A 16382-nucleotide genomic window follows, 5' to 3' on the forward strand; every position below is an offset into this window, starting at 1 on the left:
ATCTGTAAGGTCCCTTAGTCGAGCAGTGAATTTCAAACAGATTCAATCACAAAGACCAGGGAGGTTCTCCAATGCCTCGCAAAGAAGAGCACCTATTGGTAGATGGGTAAAAATAAACAGACATTGAATACCTCTTTTGATGGTGTATCAATACACCCAGTCACTACAAAGATACAGGCGTCCTTCCTAACTCAGTTGCCGGAGAGGAAGGACTTTAATAAAACAGTTAGAGTTTAATGGCTTTGATAGAAGAAAACTGAGTCTGGATCAACAACATTGTAGTTACTACGCAATACTAACATCAATGGCAGAGTGAAAAGAAGGAAGCCTGTACATAATAAAAATATTCCAAAACATTCATCCATTTTGCAATAAGGCACAAAAGTAATATGCAAAAGACGTGGCAAAGAAATTAACTTTGTCCTAAATACAAAGCTTTATGTTTAGGGTAAATCCAACACAACACATCACTGAGTACCACTCACCATATTTTCAAGCATGGTGTTTTTTGCATCGTGTTATGGCTATGCTCGTCATCAGCAAGGACTAGGGAGTTTTTGGGGGTGGATAAAAGGAAACGGAATAGAGCTAAGCACAGGCAAAATCCTAGAGGAAAACTTGGTCGTCTGCTTTCCAACAGACACTGGGAGACGTATTCACCTTTCAGTAAGACAATAACCTAAAACACAAGGGCAAATATACCAGTGAGTTGCTTACCAATATTACATTGAATGTTCCTGAGTGGCCTAGTTACAGTTTGACTTAAATCTTGAAAATATATGGCGAGACTTAAATGGCTGTCTAGCAAAGATCAACAAACAACTTGACAGAGCTTGAAAAAATAAAAAATATTGTACAAATATTGTACAATCCAGTTGTGCAAAGCTCTTAGAGACTTACTCAGAAAGACTCACAACTGTAGTCACTGCCAAAGATGATTCTAACATGTATTGGGAATACTTATAAAATTTGATTTCTGTATTTCATTTTCAATTAAACATTTCTAACAACATATTTTCACTTTGTCATTCCCATCAGAATCCAAAATATAAGATCGCTTAACTCCATTGTTTGTTAACAATGTGATCGTAAACCAACACTGTATAGCTCCAAAACAGAGTTAAAACTATACTTGTGATCTCATGGTCAATCCTTGCATCCAAAGCTCTGTCTTTTAATTTGAGAGTGGTTACATTTCTCCAGGCCCATCCCTCAGCTGTTTTTTTTATACACTGCTCAAAAAAATAAAGGGAACACTTAAACAACACAATGTAACTCCAAGTCAATCACACTTCTGTGAAATCAAACTGTCCACTTAGGAAGCAACACTGATTGACAATAAATTTCACATGCTGTTGTGCAAATGGAATAGACAAAAGGTGGAAATTATAGGCAATTAGCAAGACACCCCCAAAAAAGGAGTGATTCTGCAGGTGGTGACCACAGACCACTTCTCAGTTCCTATGCTTCCTGGCTGATGTTTTGGTCACTTTTGAATGCTGGCGGTGCTCTCACTCTAGTGGTAGCATGAGACGGAGTCTACAACCCACACAAGTGGCTCAGGTAGTGCAGTTCATCCAGGATGGCCCATCAATGCGAGCTGTGGCAAAAAGGTTTGCTGTGTCTGTCAGCGTAGTGTCCAGAGCATGGAGGCGCTACCAGGAGACAGGCCAGTACATCAGGAGACGTGGAGGAGGTCGTAGGAGGGCAACAACCCAGCAGCAGGACCGCTACCTCCGCCTTTGTGCAAGGAGGTGCACTGACAGAGCCCTGCAAAATGACCTCCAGCAGGCCACAAATGTGCATGTGTCAGCATATGGTCTCACAAGGGGTCTGAGGATCTCATCTCGGTACCTAATGGCAGTCAGGCTACCTCTGGCGAGCACATGGAGGGCTGTGCGGCCCCACAAAGAAATGCCACCCCACACCATGACTGACCCATCGCCAAACCGGTCATGCTGGAGGATGTTGCAGGCAGCAGAACGTTCTCCACGGCGTCTCCAGACTCTGTCACGTCTGTCACATGTGCTCATGTGCTCAGTGTGAACCTGCTTTCATCTGTGAAGAGCACAGGGCGCCAGTGGCGAATTTGCCAATCTTGGTGTTCTCTGGCAAATGCCAAACGTCCTGCACGGTGTTGGGCTGTAAGCACAACCCCCACCTGTGGACGTCGGGCCCTCATACCACCCTCATGGAGTCTGTTTCTGACCGTTTGAGCAGACACATACACATTTGTGGCCTGCTGGAGGTCATTTTGCAGGGCGCTGGCAGTGCACCTCCTTGCACAAAGGCGGAGGTAGCGGTCCTGCTGCTGGGTTGTTGCCCTCCTACGGCCTCCTCCACGTCTCCTGATGTACTGGCCTGTCTCCTGGTAGCGCCTCCATGCTCTGGACACTACGCTGACAGACACAGCAAACCTTTTTGCCACAGCTCGCATTGATGTGCCATCCTGGATGAACTGCACTATCTGAGCCACTTGTGTGGGTTGTAGACTCCGTCTCATGCTACCACTAGAGTGAGAGCACCGCCAGCATTCAAAAGTGACCAAAACATCAGCCAGGAAGCATAGGAACGCAGAAGTGGTCTGTGGTCACCACCTGCAGAATCACTCCTTTTTTGGGGGTGTCTTGCTAATTGCCTATAATTTCCACCTTTTGTCTATTCCATTTGCACAACAGCATGTGAAATTTATTGTCAATCAGTGTTGCTTCCTAAGTGGACACTTTGATTTCACAGAAGTGTGATTGACTTGGAGTTACATTGTGTTGTTTAAGTGTTCCCTTTATTTTTTTGAGCAGTGTATTTAGTCGTTTTGTGCTGTAAGAGAGACTGAATGGATCACTCCCATCCTAAGTCATATTTCATTGAAGTATTGTAATACAGGTTGAAGGTAAAAATTTATGGGGGTGCTGGTTAACTCTGTCAGGCAATAGATCACAGTTTGGACAGCTATATGCATGTTAAGCACTTTTCACCAGAACCAGAATGGAGCACATTGACCAGGCAGGCCCAATTCCCCTCCGGCATAACATTTTATGAAACGCCATAAAGTCTAAAGCTGAAATCAAGATATGCTAACCTCCAAAATTGGATGACTACTCACTGTGCTCAGCATTGTAATGAGCTATTTTATTATTCTAGTCTCTTATTTTGCATGTGTGTCCGTGTCTATCCATATATGAGATTTGAAGTTGAGAGTTCAAACCCAGCCTGAGCTCCAGCTCCTGGGACCATCACGGTGGATGGTTAGCGATGATGAATTGGGCCGAGTCGCTGTATGGTAAACGCACAGGGCCTGAGGCCCGCAGTGCCACTCCACTACCCCTTCTAATGCCTCACACTAATTACCATAGCTGTTCTCATCCACATGTGAAGAGAGACGCTGTTTTAGTTAGCGCCTTGCCAACCGTACACTCCAACTCCACTCTACTCCCACTCTTAGTGGGTATGAAGCTTTTCAAGTGTCTCAAGGTGAAAATATGCGACTCTGTAGGCTAGTTGTGGCGGGTCAGTATGATGGTAGGGTCCACAGAGATTCTATGAATCAGTTTTTATAGAGTTCTGTATGCAGTTCTATGGGTATGGCTAGATCTATTGAGCATTGTGTTCTAGACATCACCGGCTCTGACTGTCTTGTTCAGGGTTTGTTTGTGAGTGGGTTTTGAGCTACTGAAGTATTCCAAGGTGAAAAGATGTTGGGGTTAGTTATGGGGGTTTCATTGTGATTGTAGTTCTAGGCTAGATGTAGTGGGCTTGTTGTCGTGGACGGCATCTGCTGTGACTCCATCTTTACAGGGTTGTTTGTTAGTGGGGTTGGCGTAGGAGTGCCGTGCACTCGACGCGTTGCCTCTCAGATTGAAACTACAAAACATCAAGGGACTCAAGTCCTCAGTGGGTAAATGCATGTCTGTTTTGTACTTTTCCAATCTGCCAAAATGGAGGTGAATGGTTGTATAATTAAGCAGTGAATGCTTCCTCTGCACTGTTCATTTCGGGGTTTTTTGGGGTGCGTTTCATTTTAAAATAATGGTAAATCTCTCACAAAAAAAGCGAACTCAAAATTGACCGTGGCATAGCACGTATGAGTGATGCGTGCCCTTGCCTAATACTTGAAGCCTTGCACGAGTTCCTTGATATAATGCCTAAGCTTTTGGTCCTGAGACCTCATTGAGTGAGTTGATAAAAAAAAAACATGAACCTTTCTTGATGTACTCAGAGGACCATTGTTAGGATGCTTTAACTACTATAGAAATGGTAGAGTATCAGATACTCAACAAGAAGGTCTGACTCCACTATTACTGAAACAGGACCCAGGTGGTAAATATAAATCTCCAGTCCGTTTAAAAAATTGGAGGCCCCTCAGTGTTGTGATGCAAAGATTCTAGCAAAATGCATACCGCATAGAATTAAAAAGCTGTTGTCGAATATTATTCATCCGAATCAAACAGGTTTTTTACATGGACGATACATTGGAGATAATATACGACAAGTACTGGAAACAATAGAACACTATAAAAATCTTGGAAACCAGACGTGGTGTTCATAGCTGACTTTGAAAAGGCTTTTGATACGACTGGATATTTTTTTTAATGAGCTGAAATGAAAGATCCCAGAAATGTTCCATAAGCACAAAAAGCTTATTTCTCTCAGGTGTGGCATATCAAGAAGCTAATTAAACAGCATGATTATTACACAGGTGCAGCTTGTGCTGGAGAGAATAAAAGGCCACTCTAAAATGTGCAGTTTTGTCACACAACACAATGCCACAGATGTTTCAAGTTTTGAGGGACCATGCAATTGGTATGTAGACTTCAGGAATGTCCACCGGAGCTGTTGCCAGAGAATTGAATGTTAATTTCTCTAGAATAAGCCGCTTCCATAGTAAGGGGCAACGTCAGGAACTTGTCTATCGGCCATGCATTACAACTAGTTAAAGAAAACTATTATAAATAAAAAAGTTTGCCAGTTTAATTTATGGACCAACAAATTGACAGCTGTGCCATACAGCTTGCAAAATAGTTTGGAAGAGATTTCCGATGTACTGATTCCATATGGTTTATGAACTGATACACAAAACGATGCCTGATTCAAATTTTTCAATTTAAATGATTGAAACCAATAGAATGTAAATATATGAGGGATACAACCATGCCTTCTCTGCAGATTTTGCTGCAAAGAGACAGAATCATTAGATCACTTGTTTTGGTACTGTCCATATGTAGCTTGTTTTTGGTCAAAGGTTCAGAAATGGCTGAAGAATTGCAACATTTACCTGGAGCTAACTCTGCAAATAGCACTACTGGGTGATCTGAAAAGTCATAGTCAATCAATCAATAATATTATAATAATCTTTGTATCTTTAATTTACAATCTGTAAAAACTTTGAGAATAGAAAGGTTCAGAACTGTTTTGAAACATCACCGCACAGTTGACAAATATAAATCAAAACCCGGTGGTGTTCAGAGATAGATGGGATGGGTTGAGGGGAGCTGAAGGGTAGGACAAAGAAATATTTTTAAAAAGATAACTAATGTAAAATATACTTTGTCTGTAAAATGCATATAGTATGTATAAACTGGAAGTAGACGCCTAAGTATTGTTGTCAATTAGTTTACTCCAATTAGGTGAGGGGTGGTAGGGTTAGGGGAAAATAATAAAAGAAGGGAAATACAAAGAAAAATATATTTACCCAAAAATATTTAGAAATGTAGGGGGATTAGAAATGATACAGATAATTACATTGATAGAAGCCACAATATATCTGCAGTATTAAAGCTGATATACCTCCTGAAAGAAAAAGAAAAAAGCATATCATGCTAATATTGCTGCAGTATTCATAGCCATACTCCTGTATATTTTAATAATTACGCTACACACTCATACTGCATAATGGAGTTATCAGTATGCATACATTGCAATGCTTCTCTTAAAGGCCATTTGTCACAAGTCAACATCGAGAGGTCAAGCCAACATCGATCCACATAGAGCTTGTCAGGTTCCTTGTCCCTCAAGAGATTTAGTTTAGTTTATTAGGATCCCCATAAGAGAATGGCCCAAGAGATGTTGGTTGATTCCTAAAACTCACCAATCTCATTCTTTAGTGCAACGTTAACTCTTTGAAGGAATATGCTTTGAATATAGGTACTGTATCAACAAATTGTGTTCACATCAGACCTCAACATTGAGACATTGGCAAAATCAGACGCGTAGGATTGCAGACAGACGATTGATCCATTGATATTTCAAAGCCATGGTGTCTATTAATACGAGATGATGAAAGAGATTTTCAAAGTCTCTCAAATATCCATACTTGTTAAATATAAGTACTAACAGTATAAGCTATCCAAACACCTATCATATAACCCCTCATAGTTCGTCCCTAAGAGCCGTCACTTTTGAAACGTGTGGACACTGCTAAATTAGCATTTAAATTGAAACGGCAGGGTCACAGAGGTTGACTTGTTGCTACAAGCTTGTTTTCATTCTTAACGTTGAGTGGCCCTCGACAGGATAGCTTACTTCCTGGAATTAATCACTTGCCTCCTTGGGGTACACGGGCCAATATTATGGAGTCTTCCTAAGACTGGGATTAATGGCTAGCATCCCTCTTAGGGGGCTCAGCAGGTGCAGTAGGAAGTAGGCTTAGCCATGCACAGACAGGCCTAATCCCCACTGAACGGGCCAAGACACATCATGGGGCGCACTCTGACAACCTTGGGGCAACAGTTGTTTATACTGATCCCAATGTACAGTACAGACCTGGTTCCCTTCCTGTTTTCCAACAATAACTTTTGCTTCCTTGGAAACCTTTAAACCTGTGAGACCCAGTGTTGCAAAGTGCAACAGCCTTCCATTTAATCTGTTTAATGATTATGTTGATGCACTTAAACATGCTGAGAATTCAATATCACATTACCTTTTTGGTCCAAATCTGGTTACCCTTTCTTAGGGGCACTCTGACTGTTGCTTCACCAACATCGAATAAGATCGAATCATACTACACCGGCTCCGACTCGTGTCGGATGTGGCAGGGCTTGCAAACTATTACAGATTACGAAGGGATGCACAGCCGAGAGCTGTCCAGTGACACGAGCCTACAAGATGAGCTAAATTACTTCTACTGTATGCTCACTTCGAGGCAAGTAACACTGAAACATGCATGAGCGCATCAGCTGTTCCGGACGACTGTGTGATCATGCTCTCATGCTCAGCCAATGTGAGTAAGACATTTAAACAGGTCAACATTCACAATGCCTCAGGGCCAGACGGATTACCAGGACGTGTACAGTCGTGGACAAAAGTTTTGAGAATGACACAAATATTAATTTAAACAAAGTTTGCTGCTTCAGTGTCTTTAGATATTTTTGTCAGATGCTACTATGGAATAGTGAAGTATAATTCCAAGCATTTCATAAGTGTTAAAGGATTTTTTTAACAATTACATGAAGTTGATGCAAAGACTCAATATTTGCAGTGTTGACCCTTCTTTTTCAAGACCTCTGCAATCCGCACTGGCATGCTGTCAATTAACTTCTGGGCCACATCCTGACTGATGGCAGCCCATTCTTGCATAATCAATGCTTGGAGTTTGTCAGAATTTGTGGGTTTTTGTTTGTCCACCCACCTCTTGAGGATTGACCACAAATTCTCAATGGGATTAAGGTCTGGGGAGTTTCCTGGCCATGGACCCAAAATATCGATGTTTTGTTCCCCAAGCCACTTAGTTATCACTTTTGCCTTATATAGCAAGGTGCTCCATCATGCTGGAAAAGGCATTGTTTGCCACCAAACTGTTCCTGGATGGTTGGGAGAAGTTGCTCTCGGAGGATGTGTTGGTACCATTCTTTATTCATGGCTGTGTTCTTAGGCAAAATTGTGAGTGAGCCCACTGCCTTGGCTGAGAAGCAAACCCTCACATGAATGGTCTCAGGATGCTTTACTGTTGGCATGACACAGGACTGATGGTAGCGCTCACCTTGTCTTCTCCGGACAAGCATTTTTCTGGATGCCCCAAACAATCGGAAAGGGGATTCATCAGAGAACATGCCTTTACCCCAGTCCTCAGCAGTCCAAACCCTGTACCTTTTGCAGAATTTTTCCTGGAGAGAAGTGGCTTCTTTGCTGCCCTTCATGACACCAGGCCATCCTCCAAAAGTCTTCACCTCACTGTGCGTGCAGAAGGGCTCACACCTGCCTGCTGCCATTCCTGAGCAAGCTCTGTACTGGTGGTGCCCCGATCCCGCAGCTGAATCAACTTTAGGAGACGGTCCTGGCGCTTGCTGGACTTTCTTGGGCACCCTGAAGCCTTCTTCACAACAATTGAACCGCTCTCCTTGAAGTTCTTGATGATCCGATAAATGGTTGATTTAGGTACAATCTTACTGGCAGCAATATCCTTGCCTGTGAAGCCCTTTTTGTGCAAAGCAATGATGACGGCACATGTTTCCTTGCAGGTAACCATGGCTGACAAAGGAGGAACAATGATTCCAAGCACCACCCTCATTTTGAAGCTTCCAGTCTGTTATTCGAACTCAATCAGCATGACAGAGTGATCTCCAGCATTGTCCTTGTCAACCCTCACACCTGTGTTAACGAAAGAATCAATGACATGATGTCAGCTGGTCCTTTTGTGGCAGGGCTGAAATGCAGTGAAAATGTTTTTGGGGGATTCAGTTCATTTGCGTGGCAAAGAGGGACTTTGCAATTAATTGCAATCATACAAACTTAGGCAGCAGACTTTGTGAAAATTAATTTTTGTGTCATTCTCAAAACTTTTGGCCACGACTGTACTCCGAACATGCCCAGACCAACTGGCAAGTGTCTTCACTGACATTTCCAACCTATCCCTGTCTGAGTCTGAAATACCAACATGTTTCAAGCAGAACACCATAGTCCCTGTGCCCAAGAACACTAAGGTAACCTGCCTAAATGACTACTGACCTGTAGCACTCACGTCTGTAGCCATGAAGTGCTTTGAAAGGCTGGTCATGGCTCACATCTACACTATTATCCCAGAAACCCTAGACCCACTCCAATTTGCATACCGCCCCAACAGATCCACAGATGATTCAATCTCTATTATACTCCACACTGCCCTTTCCCACCTGGACAAAAGGAACACCTATGTGAGAATGCTATTCATTGACTACAGCTCAGCGTTCAACACCATAGCTTATCACTAAGCTAAGGACCCTGGGACGAAACACCTCCCTCTGCAACTAGATCCTAGACTTCCTGACAGCCCACCCCCAGGTGGTAAGGGTAGGTATCAACACATCTGCCACGCTGATCCTCAACACGGGGCCCCTCAGGTACTCCCTGTTCACTCATGACTGCACGGCCAGGCACTACTCCAACACCATCATAAAATTTGCCGATGACACAACAGTGGTAGGCCTGATCCCCGACAACGATGAGACCGCCTATAGGGAGGAGGTCAGAGACCTGACCGTGTGGTGCAAGGACAACAACCTCTCCCTCAAAGTGATCAAGACAAAGGAGAAGATTGTGGACTACAGGAAAAGGAGGACCGAGCACGCTCCCATTGTCATTGACGGGGCTGTAGTGGAGCAGGTTGAGAGCTTCAAGTTCCTTAGCGTCCACATCACTAACAAACTAACATGGTCCAAGCATACCAAGACAGTCGTGAAGAGGGCACGACAAAGCCTATTCCTCCTCAGGAGACTGAAAAGATTTGGCATGGGCCCCCAGATCCTCAAAAGGTTCTACAGCTGCACCATCGATAACATCCTGACGGGTTGCATCACCGCCTGGTATGACAACTGCTCGGCCTCCGACCACAAGGCACTACAGAGGGTAGTGCGTACAGCCCAGTACATCACTGGGGCCAAGCTCCCTGCCATCCAGGACCTCTATACCAGGTAGTGTCAGAGGAAGGCTCTAAAAATTGTCAAAGACTCCAGCCACCCTAGTCATAGACTGTTCTCTCTGCTACCGAGACTATTTGCACCCCCCCCCCCCTCTTTTTTGCTGCATAGTCACTTTAATAACTCTACCTACATGTACATATCACCTCAATTAACTCGACTAACCTGTGCCCCCACACATTGACTCTGTACCGTTACCCCCTGTATATAGCCTCACTATTGTTATTTTACTGCTGCTCTTTAATTATTTGTTATTTTTATATATTGTTTTTTTTAGGTGTTTTTCTTAACTGCATTATTGGTTAAGGGCTTGTAAGTAAGCATTTCATTGTAAGGTCTACACTTGTTGTATTTGGCGCATGTGACGAATACAATTTCATTTAATTTGAAATATGCATTTGAATAAATAGCGTACAGTGAAATTTGAGGAGCATAGTTGAGTACTCTGTCTAGCCCTGCCGTTTCTCTCAGTGTCCATTTGATGGCAGCAAAATCTCCCATACACAGTACTGTATATTCATTGCTGTCAGAAACCAAAACAGTACAACAACCTGTAGAGACGGAAAGAAATGGGCCATCGTTTTAGATATGCACACTGTGTTTCACACTGCTAAAACGCAATCAATTATGATGCTATTCGCACTCCATTACGAGGTCATATTCTTATAGCCTTGTAAGCTGTCTGTATGTGTGCATGATGGGTAGGTATGTACAGTATTGTGTATGGTTAGATGTATTAAATAAAGTCATGCAGTGCAACCGTGTACTGTAAGTCATTCAGTGATGGCCTTTTTTGCTCTGCCAGTACTACTGTAATTGCACAAGGTAAGGTAGGATTACTATGCATGATTAGAATAAAATCCCTCCTCATCATGGTAGTGTCCACGTTAATGTGGAAGTTTTTGTTCAGAAACATATTCTATTATTACCATTAATTTCTGTCGGGCACAAAATAATCTGAAATGCAACCAAAACAAAAACAGGAAATGCATACAAGTTTGTGGAGTCATAAGCTTGATGTAGTCATTGTTTGCTAGTATTATGGGACCAAATACTAAACCACTGTAATACACATAAGTTAATTTGTCCAAATACTATAGTTCCCTGAAATGGCTGGACTATGTACAAAAAGGGCTGTAATTTCTAAACGTTTCACCTGATATGGATAACCTCATAGTCATTGTATCATTTCAGCCCAATTTTTTTTTTAAACGTGTCACTGTCCAAATACTTTTGGACCTCACTGTATATGCTAACGAAGCCTACCAGACAAAATAGTGCATGCTTTAAGAGCGATTGAATTCATATTTTTAAATTCATAACAGGAAACGCCAGTACAAAAATAACTGAGCTTACAATGAAACTCTTCCATGAGAACCACCCATGTATATTTATCTACCTATTCAGACCCCTCTTTATGGAAGTGGATTCGTAAATCACGTTGAGCTAACGCATTGACCTTGCTAATGTTGAAGGTGAAGGGGAGAGTAGGCACATGTTCATTTAATCAGCTTTAAACACTCTAATCAAAGGACAACCTGAGAGGAATAAGCATTCCAATCAAGCCTAATGCCATTATTGCGACAGAGGAAAGAGACCCATTTAAGTATCCATGTAACACACAATATCAGGAAGGACCCACAGTTTCTTCAAATTCTTTTGAGCCCTTTAAAAACGTAGTGAATTCTGTGTAGTAATCGCAGAATATATTTCGAGAAAATGATTGACGGTCTATAACCGTCATTGTGTCTTTATTGATTTGCTTCTCATGTAGCCTACCATGCTAGGATGTTTTCAATGTAAGACTGTTACGTTGTTATGCATTTTGGAAGAAAATGCCCTTTAATAAAAAAATGTTTTATCTTGGGATGAATTTTAAAGTAGATTAGTACAGAAAAGGCTCAGGTGGACAGTGGTTCACCTCAGAACACTTTTTTTTTTAACCTATTAATATACCATATGCTTTGGTAACCGTACACAGCTGCACAAATATCTCTTGATCCATTCATGTTTACTGTCACCATAGCAACATGTTATTCAGAACGCTTCCTTCTGTTCTTACCGGGACAATATGGAATGTATTGTATTGGGACGTAAAGTACTTCCAGAGAGCAGCCTTGGGACTTTCCCTGATCCATGGGCTCATGGGATACCCTGGGGATCATCGAGAAGGGAACATGGGGTTTGGGGGGGTCGGGAGGGTGATCTTATGTGACCCTTCTATGCTGGGATGTGATTGGTTGTCCTTTCTGCAGCGTTTGGTGTGTCCCACTGTGGGGGGAAGATAACAATGGACTTGGTAATCTCCACAGCACCTGGCAACACTGGTGGCTGTCTCTCTCCCTCTGTCTTTGTGCCTCTCCATTTCCTCTTTTCTCTCTGTCAACCCGGCCCCTTTTCTTCCTCTTACTGTCTTCTCCCTCTTTACTTTACCTTTGTATTTTTATTGGTTGATTGTGTTCCTCCCATTACTCTTTCTCCTTACTCCCCTCTCTCTTCACGCCCCCTCTCTCTCAGATCCTCTCCCTCCCCTTTCTTTCTCTCTTCTCTTTTTCGCCTGTGTCTCGTCAAGCCTGAGATGCTGGCTCTCTAAGTGAAGTTAAATGTCCTGTAAACGGGCAGTGAGCTCTGTGATTGTGACAGTGGTCATGGGCAGCCCATGACCCGACTGATTCGATCACCATGAACCTTGAGGGGCTGGAGATGATTGCCGTTCTGGTGGTGGTGATTCTCTTTGTCAAGGTTATGGAGCAGTTTGGACTTTTAGAGACGGGTTACGACGGTAAGATATAAGCTAGGCTGTCTTTGAGTTTCGTCAGAGCATATGAAGAAGTTTAGAGGACTTTTCTGAACGACAAGTTGTCAGTTCCTCCGAGCTTGAATCTAACTTCAAATGCAGTGTATTCCATATTACACAGTTTACTCAATTGTTGGTTTGTGGCTCTTTATGGATGTCTTGGTTGAAGTTGAATGTAGACTATAATTGTGTACATGTACTTTCATTAGGGCTGGGAATTGCCAGGGACCTCACAATATGATATCATTACCATACTTCGGTGCCAATATGATTTTTTCCCCCATTCAATATGTATTGCGATTCTATAATGTTAACCAAGTTTTTTTTACCGATACTCAGTCATAGAATCAATAGAATATTGTACAAAATAATATTGCAATACTCTATCAATTCCCCCCCATTCCTAACTTTCATGCATCTTCAGAAACAATCAACAGGTTATACATTCGTCCTCTGTTGCAAATGCCTTTGGTCTTGACTGTGCTGTCTTATCTCTTGCATTCTGTACTTCAACAATTGGTTCAACATTTATAAGTCATGTATCATTCAGGGGTAGAAATATGGTTATTTGTCTTAAATTGCTTTTGTTTCAGACATGAACATGTTGTCATTGAGCGCCCTCATTTAAGGTGCATGTCAGTGATGCTGTCTTGAGGAAAAGCTTGATTGCGATTTAAATTATTATTTATTATTCTTTTATTTTTTTAGGGGATGGATCAGCTTTAATATTGCAAATAGATTGTGGCTTCTGTCAATGTAATTGTCTGCATCATTTCCATATCCACTCAAGGACATATATATATCCACTCAAGGACATTCAGAGACTTGTTCCGAAGCCACTTCTGCGTTGTCTTGGCTGAGTGCTTAGGGTCGTTGTACTATTGGAAGGTGAACCTTCGCCCCAGTCTGAGGTCCTGAGCGCTCTGGAGCAGGTTTTCATCAAGGATCTCTCTGTACTTTCTTCCGTTCATCTTTCCCTTGATCCTGACTAGTCTCCCAGTCCCTGCTGCTGAAAAACTTCCCCACAGCATGATGCTGCCACCACCATCCTTCACCGTAGGGATGGTGCTAGGTTTCCACTAAACGTGACGCTTGGCACTCAGGTCAAAGGGTTCAGTCTTGGTTTCATCAGACCAGAGAATCTTGTTTCTCATGGTCAGAGTCCTTTAGGTGCCTTTTAGAAAACTCCAAGCGGGCTGTCACGTGCCTTTTACTGAGGAGTGGCTTCCGTCTGGCCACTCTACCATAAAGGCCTGATTGGTGGAGTGCTGCAGAAATGGTTGTCCTTCTGGAAGGTTCTCCCATCTCCACAGAGGATCTCTAGAGCTCTGCGAGACCATTGGGTTCTTGGTCACCTCCCTGCTCAGTTTGGTCGGGCGGCCAGCTCTAAGAAGAGTCTTGGTGGTTCCAAACTTCGTCCATTTAAGAAGGATGGAGGAAACTGTGTTCTTGGGAACCTTCAATGCTGCAGAAACATTTTGGTACCCTTCTCCAGATCTGTGCTGCGACACAATCCAGTGTCGTGTCTCTGACTGATTCAATTATTATGACATGATATTTTATCAACTCGATTACCTAACGTTTGATTGATTACGTGATTGAATTAAACCATCCAACAATTAACTCGTTAATAACCTGTGGCACCATGGAAGAGTGTTTATAGAGCTGCTGTCTTCCGAATAAAATCTATATCAATAGCAGTCAATTATTAATTGTCACCTTATTCAGTCTCATCTGAAAGTCGTAGAATTATTGGTTATCTTCACGAACCCTGTCTAACAAGTTTGAATCAGCAATACAAAAATTGGCTTAATTATTTATTTACTAAATACCTAAATAATCACACAGAATTACATATACACAGGATGGATCATACATCGATTACTATTCATGTCATAAAAGAAAAAGTCCCTAGCGTACGAAACCGATATGACGGTTGGTTACACAAAGAAAGGGGGTTGGGTTTGAATCAAAGAGCAGGAAGACTGAGGGGCAAAGGGGATTGGATCTCTATCGGACCTTGAGAAGCTATGGTACCGTAAATATAGAATTTTATGCATTCTACTAACCCCCCATTCAGAAAAGGAAAATGCAAGATATACACTGCTCAAAAAAATAAAGGGAACACTTAAACAACACAATGTAACTCCAAGTCAATCACACTGCTGTGAAATCAAACTGTCCACTTAGGAAGCAACACTGATTGACAATAAATTTCACATGCTGTTGTGCAAATGGAATAGACAACAGGTGGAAATTATAGGCAATTAGCAAGACACCCCCAATAATGGAGTGGTTCTGCAGGTGGTGACCACAGACCACTTCTCAGTTCCTATGCTTGCTGGCTGATGTTTTGGTCACTTTTGAATGCTTTCACTCTGGTGCTTTCACTCTAGTGGTAGCATGAGACGGAGTCTACAACCCACACAAGTGGCTCAGGTAGTGCAGCTCATCCAGGATGGCACATCAATACGAGCTGTGGCAAGAAGGTTTGCTGTGTCTGTCAGCGTAGTGTCCAGAGCATGGAGGCATTACCAGGAGACAGGCCAGTACATCAGGAGACGTGGAGGAGGCCGTAGGAGGGCAACAACCCAGCAGCAGGACCGCTACCTCCGCCTTTGTGCAAGGAGGAGCACTGCCAGAGCCCTGCAAAATGACCTCCAGCAGGCCACAAATGTGCATGTGTCTGCTCAAACGGTCAGAAACAGACTCCATGAGGGTGGTATGAGGGCCCGACGTCCACAGGTGGGGGTTGTGCTTACAGCCCAACACCGTGCAGGACGTTTGGCATTTGCCAGAGAACACCAAGATTGGCAAATTCGCCACTGGCGCCCTGTGCTCTTCACAGATGAAAGCAGGTTCACACTGAGCACATGAGCACATGTGACAGACGTGACAGAGTCTGGAGACGCCGTGGAGAACGTTCTGCTGCCTGCAACATCCTCCAGCATGACCGGTTTGGCGGTGGGTCAGTCATGGTGTGGGGTGGCATTTCTTTGGGGGGCCGCACAGCCCTCCATGTGCTCGCCAGAGGTAGCCTGACTGCCATTAGGTACCGAGATGAGATCCTCAGACCCCTTGTGAGACCATATGCTGGTGCGGTTGGCCCTGGGTTCCTCCTAATGCAAGACAATGCTAGACCTCATGTGGCTGGAGTGTGTCAGCAGTTCCTGCAAGAGGAAGGCATTGATGCTATGGACTGGCCCGCCCGTTCCCCAGACCTGAATCCAATTGAGCACATCTGGGACATCATGTCTCGCTCCAAATCAAATCAAATCAAATTTTATTTGTCACATACACATGGTTAGCAGATGTTAATGCGAGTGTAGCGAAATGCTTGTGCTTCTAGTTCCGACAATGCAGTAATAACCAACAAGTAATCTAACCTAACAATTCCACAACTACTACCTTATACACACAAGTGTAAAGGGATAAAGAATATGTACATAAAGATATATGAATGAGTGATGGTACAGAACGGCATAGGCAAGATGCAGTAGATGGTATAGTGTACAGTCTATACATATGAGATGAGTAATTTAGGGTATGTAAACATAAAGTGGCATAGTTTAAAGTGGCTAGTGATACATGTATTACATAAAGATGGCAAGATGCAGTAGATGATATAGAGTACAGTATATACATATACATATGAGATGAGTAATGTAGGGTATGTAAACATTATATTAAGTGGCATT

General features: G+C 42.9%; 1 protein-coding gene across 2 annotated transcripts in view; it reads left to right on the forward strand.

Annotated features, from left to right (window-relative positions):
* Nucleotides 1-16382, forward strand: part of LOC120049234 (Kv channel-interacting protein 4-like) — a 182568-nt gene that overhangs the window by 76921 nt on the left and 89265 nt on the right. Inside the window, exon 1 of one of the 2 annotated variants that reach the window (XM_038995470.1) lies at nt 12570-12669. The exons of the other annotated variant lie outside the window; for it this stretch is intronic. Coding sequence (XP_038851398.1) covers nt 12570-12669 — 100 coding nt within the window. Of the gene's footprint in view, nt 1-12569; nt 12670-16382 lie in introns of those variants that run through there. 2 annotated transcript variants of the gene reach the window in all.

The sequence above is a fragment of the Salvelinus namaycush genome, chromosome 6 (assembly GCF_016432855.1).
Source record: "Salvelinus namaycush isolate Seneca chromosome 6, SaNama_1.0, whole genome shotgun sequence".
Classification (NCBI taxonomy): domain Eukaryota; kingdom Metazoa; phylum Chordata; class Actinopteri; order Salmoniformes; family Salmonidae; genus Salvelinus; species Salvelinus namaycush.